We start from the raw sequence: 8525 nt of genomic DNA on the forward strand, positions 1-8525 counted from the left end.
AGGGATTTACATATAATTACACCAAATTTTAGGAAAGGAAAGTGTAAATATCCGTATAAATTATGTTGTGTCAGTATAATATAAATGTCGTGCTGATACGATATACTTTTTACAATTTGATTTTTTATATTCATTGCGTAGAAAAATATTTTGTTTTGAGATATTAAATATTAAAATAATTAATATTTTTAAATTAAAAATATATTTAAACGAGATAAACCAATAAAAACTATTAAAAATATTGACATATATATATATTTAAAATTTAAACTCATATTACTTATTTATAAAAGTATTAGTTGGAGTATTTGGTATTACAATTGCACATTAATTTTATTATGATTTCTTGCAATTGCTATATACTTAAAGAAGGTTTATTATAAATCCTACACAACTAATTAATACAAAAGCCACTATAGATCTACATTAGCAATTAAAATACGCTCGATATTATTTTATTTTTTATTATATTGATTTAATTGAAAGAAAGATAAAATAAATTCAGATTCAATAAAAAATAATTATTTGTGAAAAATTAAGTACGATTGATGCAATTTCAGGGTGTACTTGTATTTATGAATTTGAAAGATTTCAAATACTTAATAATAAATTATTTAGATTTATTTGAAATGTTTGAAATCTTTCGATTATTGTATTTTGTTGAATATTAATAAATTTTAATTTTTTTTAAATATGGAGTAACTTGAAATTAGTTTTACGAATTCTTTCCTCAGATACGAATCTATCGATCTAGATGTAATTTTTTTTTTAAATATGGAGTAAGTTGAAATTAATTTTACGAATTCTTTCCTCAGATACGAATCTATCGATTTAGATTTAATTTTAAATAATTCATACTTTTTTCAACGATAATAATTACGGTAGAGATCCGTCCTTAATAAGTAGTATAGATACGTATTTGAGAGTAAAAGTCATTTGCCGTTTTTTTACAAGAGATAAGAGCAAATCTTACGTTGTATTTTTTTTTACTTAATAAAAATTACCTTTATCGAAAAAAAAGATCATCTTATGTTGTAATAAATAAATGTGCATGAAATAAACGAGAAATTGCATAGTTTGGGTCATTTTCAGTTTATGTTAAACGTCTCCCTGAACTTCCTTATAAGACCGGTGCTATTCAGTAGCCATAGGTTATTCAACGCACCTCTCTCTCTCTTCTCTCTCTCTGTCTCTCTCTTGTCAGCAGTGGCTTTATATTTTGCTATCCTGAGACTAACTCGAAAGTACAGTCGTATTCGCTACACGTATCTTTCGTTCTTGTTCTTGTGATAAACAGAAAGGGAGAGAGGGGCCTTTTTGATTCTTTAGTTTTCTGCTGGGTAGCGGGTGTTTCTGAGAAAGCTATGGCTCTAAACATGCTGTCTCCGACTGAAATCAAGACCCTTTCTTTCTTGGATTCATCCAAGTCGAATTACAGCCTTAATCATCTCAAATTCCAAGGTACGAATTCCGGCCTCCAATGTATGTTTGTGTGTGTATTTCATCTCTTTTGGGTTTTAAGAATCTGGGATTTGAAGTTTTTGCCTTTTCATGTGGATTATGAGGTGGTAAGTTGTTGCTGTGTGATTTGGATAAGAATTGCTCGTACACAAGTGATTTGTTGTTTTTGTTTTTTTGTTTCTTTTTCTTTTCGGGCGAAGTCACTGTTTTAGTTGATTTTCAGGTTTCTTGTTCTTATAGGTCTTTTTTTTTTTTGTGCTACCACCCAAGATTCCTTATTTTTGTCTTTTTTTTTGGGATTGAATTTTGTTGATGCTGATGTTTTTTGCTGCAATTTTGACTTCTAATCCCATCAAAGAATCAGTTTTTCCTTTGTTAATCCTCCCATGTCAAGATTTTTTCAAAATATCGTCTCTTTCTGTTTTGGTTTGAGATGCTGAGTTATTAATGATTCTCTAACTCTCTTGGATTTTCTGCAGGTGGATTTGCTCTCAAGAAGAAGGAAAATGGGTGTACTGCTGCTAACAGAGTTCTTTGCTTGGCACAGCCACCTCCTCCGGCTTGGCCTGGTCGGGCTGTCCCTGAACCGGGCCGTAAAAGTTGGGACGGCCCGAAGCCTATTTCAATTGTTGGATCAACTGGATCTATTGGAACTCAGGTGATATATTATATTTAGTTATATTGTGCTTATGATTAATGCTTCTGACCAACTTCTTATTTAAGTCTTTATGCACATGCCCCTGTCTGATCATCTGATCATGGCTGTATTTTTCAATGTTTTATGGCTGCTCTTGAATCTGGCTTTCTGCTAGCAGATTTCTAAGACTTATTTGACTTTGTTTTTCCTTCTTGGTATGATCTGTGGCTGATGGGCCTCAATCTTGTTTCTTTGCTTGTGTTAAACATCGTCGGTTGCTAATGAGTTAATTCTGTTATTTGCAGACATTAGACATAGTTGCCGAGAATCCAGATAAGTTTAAAGTTGTCGCTCTTGCAGCAGGTTCCAATGTTACTCTTCTTGCTGATCAGGTGATTAAATCATAAGTTCAAGACATGGGATATATTTGGAAACTTTTGGTTCTTATCATCCATGTCTGAAATTTCATGAACTTACACATGCATAAACAGCAAACCTCGTGGAGAAGATAACATGTATCTTAATGATGATTGATCAAAACAATCTGCTAGTTTGTTAACTATGTGTCTCATCATGCAGATTAAGACATTCAAACCGCAATTAGTTTCCGTCCGAGACGAGTCATTAGTTGGTGAGTTGAAGGAGGCTCTGGCTGATGTGGAAGACAAGCCTGAGATCATTCCTGGAGAGCAGGGAATCATCGAGGTTAGCTTTTTCAATGTTCATTAGCTTTTTGTGCTGTTCATAGATATTAATCTATTTCCGAGCTCCTCGTTAATGATATACATCCCAGGTTGCCCGCCATCCAGATGCTGTTACCGTGGTCACAGGAATTGTTGGCTGTGCAGGTTTAAAGGTATACTTCAATATTTCTATGAAAAATTGTTTGGTTCACTTTGGTAGAATATTATGAAGCGACCGGGATCTATCATCGTTAGTACCAACTTCCATTAATCTTCACAGAGATTTGTATCTTTAACATTGAAATTCATGTCCGTTTGTCTTTGTGTTCTGATGCGTCATCTGCATGTGGAGGCACATCCATACAGATTCATTTTGTGTAAACCAAATACATATAACTCTGTCTGAACGTATTTAGTGGAATTGCTGGTGTTCCCTTAGGGTCACCAGATTTCTCGAGCGTGCATGGATTCTGAATTCAAAGAATGTTGGCTGGTGTCGGGTAATAAGAACAAACATGCTTGTTGGCAACTATTTCAACTATAACATGTCGTCGATGTTTTGTCAGAGATTTTCTTCCAGAATTACAAGTTGCACTTCTGCTGTTTTTGCATCAAAGGCATAAGTTTTTGCAGTAGTAAACTCTCTAGAAGCTGATGATATCTATGTTTGATTTTTTAGCCTACAGTGGCCGCCATAGAAGCTGGAAAAGACATCGCTTTGGCCAATAAAGAGACACTAATTGCCGGAGGCCCTTTTGTCCTCCCTCTCGCTCACAAGCACAACGTCAAGATTCTTCCTGCAGATTCTGAACATTCTGCCATATTTCAGGTATGTTTAGAATAGCTAACAATGTCTCAATTTCCACGAATTTTTTTCGTGTAATTTCTTTTGCATCAGCATGTAATTTTTATATAGTTGTCGCCGACTGTACTGTCTAAGAGCTGAAAAGAAATGTTTTCCAGTGTATACAAGGCTTGCCGGAAGGTGCTCTCAGGCGCATAATTTTGACTGCATCAGGCGGTGCTTTCAGGTCCAGCGACTTTCTGCTTCTATGTTTGTTTCTCTGGTCCAGTTGTGCTGAATCCTAGCATATAACCGGTAATGCTGTCAATGACAGGGATTTGCCAGTCGATAAGTTAAAAGATGTTAAAGTAGCAGATGCTTTAAAACATCCCAACTGGAATATGGGAAAAAAGATTACGGTGGACTCTGCCACGCTCTTTAACAAGGTAGTTTCCACTGTGTCCTTTACTCATAATGCTCGACGAGCAATGAATAAATATGATGGTTTAATGCTATGCTTGTGCCGACAAGTAATTTGTTTTGTTGACAGGGATTAGAAGTTATAGAAGCTCACTACCTGTTTGGAGCTGAATACGATGACATCGAGATCGTTATTCATCCTCAATCCATCATACATTCAATGATTGAGACTCAGGTACTATAGGTTGTATGGAAGGTGCTTTGTATAAAGGTCTTGCTCAATCTACAGAACATAACATCATTTTTGTCTACGAGAATCATTTCAGGATTCGTCTGTGCTGGCACAACTGGGGTGGCCCGATATGCGTTTGCCTATTCTATACACCTTATCATGGCCCGATAGAATTTACTGCTCTGAGATTACTTGGCCTCGCCTCAATTTTTGCAAGTAACTACCATTCCCGTTATATCAAGATTACAAAATGATACACTTAACTTATCCAGCAACTTGAGTTTACATCCACCATTTACATTGCTTTCATAGAACTGAATTCTGATTTTGACTGTTCAGGGTCGGCTCTCTTACATTCAAGATCCCCGACAACGTGAAGTACCCATCAATGGATCTAGCTTACGCTGCTGGACGAGCAGGAGGAACCATGACTGGGGTTCTTAGTGCAGCCAATGAGAAGGCCGTGGAAATGTTCATCAATGAACAGTGAGTTCTTTCCATTCCATCCTTGACATTCTTTATTACTTTGCAAGAGTCAACTCATACGCATAATCTAACGGAAAACCAAGATGATACAGGAACTAACCAACTGACGATCTCCTTTCCTCTTTCAGAATCGGTTATCTTGACATATTCAGAGTAGTGGAGCTAACGTGCGATAAGCACCGAGCAGAGCTGGTGGCATCCCCTTCGCTTGAGGAAATCATCCACTACGACTTGTGGGCACGTGACTATGCTGCCAATCTGCAGCCGTCGGCCGGTTTGAGTCCTGCACTTGTATGACCAGGGGGCACGAGAGATATGTAGAGGCTGGGGATTGGGGGTTGCTGGGAAAGAAGCCATTGTAGCATAGAAGAAAGGGAATGTGGGAGCATTTGCGATGGTCTACCATCAAAAAATAGATGGTGAAATCACATTGTTTTTATGTTGCCAATGGGCATGCATGCAGGTGTAGGTCTAAGAATAGGAGAGGATTGTAATTAAGGGAAGAACAGCAAGGCTACAAATCTTGAAAATGAAATCATCACAATGTTTTTCCCATGTTACAATATGTATGAAAAATAAAATAAAATTGATCTCTTTCTTCTGTCAATCTTCCAAAATAAGCCTAACACTTAAACGAATATAGCATTTAATCATGGCTAATTGGCTGTGGATTAGACTAGTGTGGCTAAAATAATTATCATGACTCATAAAATTGATATAAAAAATTAACTTATCTCATATCACAACCAATTTTTTGTTATATGCTTATGACGATCGTGTGCAACAACGACTAGTATATTTGAAATGGAAATTGGTAGTGTGGGTTGCATACAAAGGTTGGTAGCCCACGGCCCAAAACAAGCCGACTTTTCAAATCTAGCCTACCCAAAAAAACCAAAGTGGCCCAATTCTGGGCCCAAAGATTTAAGTCCACTAAAGCTAATTGGGCCTGAGTACAACCTTCCATAATGGTGTGTGCTTAGGTTATAGTAAAACAATAGAAATGATAATTACAACACTCTCCTTTGAAATTTGGTTTAACTACATGGAAATTTTATGTGGTTTGGAAAATTATATTTAGTATCCTGATTTTTTTATTATATCTAATAAATAGATCTCTCCGTTAATTAAAATTTATCGAATTTACTGATATTACCAAAAGAAATTGAATGAAAATTCAAATTATCCACAGTTGATGTATTACACTCATTGCAGTTCAAACAAAATTAGTTTTTTTTAATATAAATACACCTATAAGTATAATTTGATTAGAAAAAAATTATTTGGCTTATAATAAGCCAATTGAGATAAATATAAATTTTTATTCAATTTTTTTTTGTGAATATCAACAAATTCGATATAGATCTATCTATTAAATAGAGACAAACATCAAGAATATTAAATATAATTTTTTAAATCATAAAAAAATTAAATATAATTACATCAAATCTCAGTTGAAAGGCAGCATAATCATCCCATAATATAAAATTTATAGTAAAACGCATGGTTTTGCATTATAGTTTTTAGTACAAATAAGGGTATGAGTTTTATTGCAACTTAATTATGTAATTAAGTCAAAAAAAAATAAATTAATGAAAATATTATTATTTTATTTTGATCTTAATCTATCCTCTAATATTTTGTTGTATATTCAAAATCTTCATCCCATGTAAGTTATTTAATATTATGTATAATATTTTTTAGATTTAATTTCATATATTATTATTGTTCTCTTTTTGAGTCAAGAATCAAGATCATTGATTTGTCTAACAAAAATGGCTTTTTCTGTTTTTTCTTTTTTTTTTTTTTATAAATTCTGATGGCTTGTTTGTATTGCAGATGAACCCTAATTACAATAATTCTTATGTGGAAATAGTAAATAAATTTTAAAATAAATAAATAAATAAATAAATTGTAGTTGAATAAATGGAAGCACTTGAGAAGGAAGTTGAATCTGTAGCTGTCAAATCCAATTAAAACTGAGTGGACAGACAAACATCAATTGCCCCTCCACTTTGCTTCCAAATTCTTTTTATTTAAAATACTGAAAATTGCAATTTTATACCATCATTTTGAAAAGAATAAATTATATAATATTCTTTGTATTTTGATGAAATAACGCGAAACCTCTTTATATTAATTTTCTAAGTATAAAATTCTTTATGTTATTTAAAATACAGTAAAAAGGTATATCTTTACTATAAACTAATGGAGAATGTTTGACACTCGAATATTATGCGAACGGGCTTCATTTTGTGTCTTTTTTTGAGTTATTGTAGGTGTGCAAATATCCATTTTACCTAATTTTTTGTTCCTTTAAATATATTTGAATAGATTATATATAAATATAAATATAAACCAATTATTTCAATTATATATAATTAATTAAATTATTTAATTTAAATATATTTAATAAATTATATTATTTAAAATAAATGATCTTGAAATAAAACGAGGACATATATTTTTGATATTTTTTATTTAAAAAAAATTATTATTTTTACTTTATTAAAAAAATTTAAAATAATATTTTTTTCTCTCCTTGCCTCACTCGTCGCCGGCCGCCATCGATGGTGGACACTTATCGCTCTGAATATGGGCAACAATGGTGGGGCGACATCGTTCAGATTGCGACTGACCATACATCGCACCTCAAAGAGGTTTGGGCGACAACGCCAAACTTTGTAAAATATATATATTATATTATATATGTATAATATATATAATTATATATAAATAAAAAATATATTTTTAAGTTATTTTAAATTTGAATCATTCATTTTTTACTATTAAGATCAAGGGCTATTATTACAAGAATATAACGGGTAATTCAGTAAAAATTTTAACGCCGTTAACCCTAACTAACGGAAGAAGAGAACGTGCATAATTTTTGAAAATACAGGGGTCTTTTTGCCTATTTTTTGAATACAAGAAAATTTTCAACTAAATTCTTAAAACACATGGGAGTTTTATACAATTTATCCTTTAAAAAATAGCTTAAAAATTATTATAATAACTAAATATTTGTAATTCTTTTAGTACAAAGACACGTGGTCATTAAATCAGGTGCCTTCACGTGAGTGGCAAGGGGGGAGGGGGGGGATAAAACAAATCCCATGATGTAAAATTTCTTGTAATATTGGTACCATAATTAAAAAATAACTTAAAAATATATTATAAAATAATATTTGTCTGTATTTTAGGCACTGTCGTTAAATTGCTAACGTTAAAGCCACGTGCACTGTATTGGGCCATTAAGTGACGCTAGCATAGTAGGCAAAAAGCAGTGAATTTAATGCATTTTACCTCCGATGATAGTTATAATGTTAAAAAAAAAAATTGAGAAAAAAATAAATATTGCAATAGACCCTAAATTGTAGTACTAAAATTGTAATTTATTATTATTTTTTACATTTAAACCCCCGAAGGCACTAGATTTAACGGCCATATGTGGCTGACGTGGCCTTATCATTAGATTTGTAACAGAAATACTAAAATTGCAAATATTCCATTGCTATAATATCTTTTCAAGATTATCTTTTAAAATACGATACCAATATTACAAAAAATTCTAAATTATGACATCATAATTATAATTCTTTTTTTCGAAAAATGTTACGTCTTATAAGTTCTGAATTAAAAACAGCCCTAAATCCCATCTACTTACCTAGATTGGCCCCATTTCTACATCTTAGGGTTCATTTGATGTTTGTTTATCTTCCAATAGGTCAGAATCTCCATCCTTACCAGCCGTTGATTTTTTTAATTTTCAGTTCAATTTATTACGCGTTTATCATATTGCATCCTGTAATTTAATTTATT

At 32.5% G+C, this 8525-nt stretch overlaps 1 protein-coding gene across 1 annotated transcript; it reads left to right on the forward strand.

Annotated features, from left to right (window-relative positions):
• The first annotated feature begins 1142 nt into the window (after positions 1 to 1142).
• On the forward strand, positions 1143 to 5310 carry LOC105157212 (1-deoxy-D-xylulose 5-phosphate reductoisomerase, chloroplastic). Its single transcript, XM_011073548.3, has 12 exons — positions 1143 to 1461; positions 1941 to 2119; positions 2404 to 2490; positions 2678 to 2803; positions 2892 to 2954; positions 3461 to 3610; positions 3745 to 3812; positions 3900 to 4011; positions 4116 to 4220; positions 4312 to 4433; positions 4557 to 4703; positions 4832 to 5310. Exons 1-12 carry the CDS (start codon positions 1365 to 1367, stop codon positions 4998 to 5000), a joined length of 1425 nt encoding a protein of 474 aa, XP_011071850.1. The 5' UTR covers positions 1143 to 1364; the 3' UTR covers positions 5001 to 5310.
• The last annotated feature ends 3215 nt before the right edge of the window (positions 5311 to 8525 follow it).

Source organism: Sesamum indicum, linkage group LG3, assembly GCF_026168435.1.
Source record: "Sesamum indicum cultivar Baizhima isolate 11 linkage group LG3, ASM2616843v1, whole genome shotgun sequence".
Lineage (NCBI taxonomy): Eukaryota > Viridiplantae > Streptophyta > Magnoliopsida > Lamiales > Pedaliaceae > Sesamum > Sesamum indicum.

What these genes read in the sequence shown, in the direction of transcription:
- LOC105157212 (XM_011073548.3), top strand. Translation starts at nt 1,365, where the DNA reads ATGGCTCTAAACATGCTGTCTCCGACTGAAATCAAGACCCTTTCTTTC. An exon ending in CTGGATCTATTGGAACTCAG is followed by an intron (nt 2,120 to 2,403) that starts GTGATATATTAT and finishes TGTTATTTGCAG; the next exon opens with ACATTAGACATAGTTGCCGA. An exon ending in CCTCGCCTCAATTTTTGCAA is followed by an intron (nt 4,434 to 4,556) that starts GTAACTACCATT and finishes TTGACTGTTCAG; the next exon opens with GGTCGGCTCTCTTACATTCA.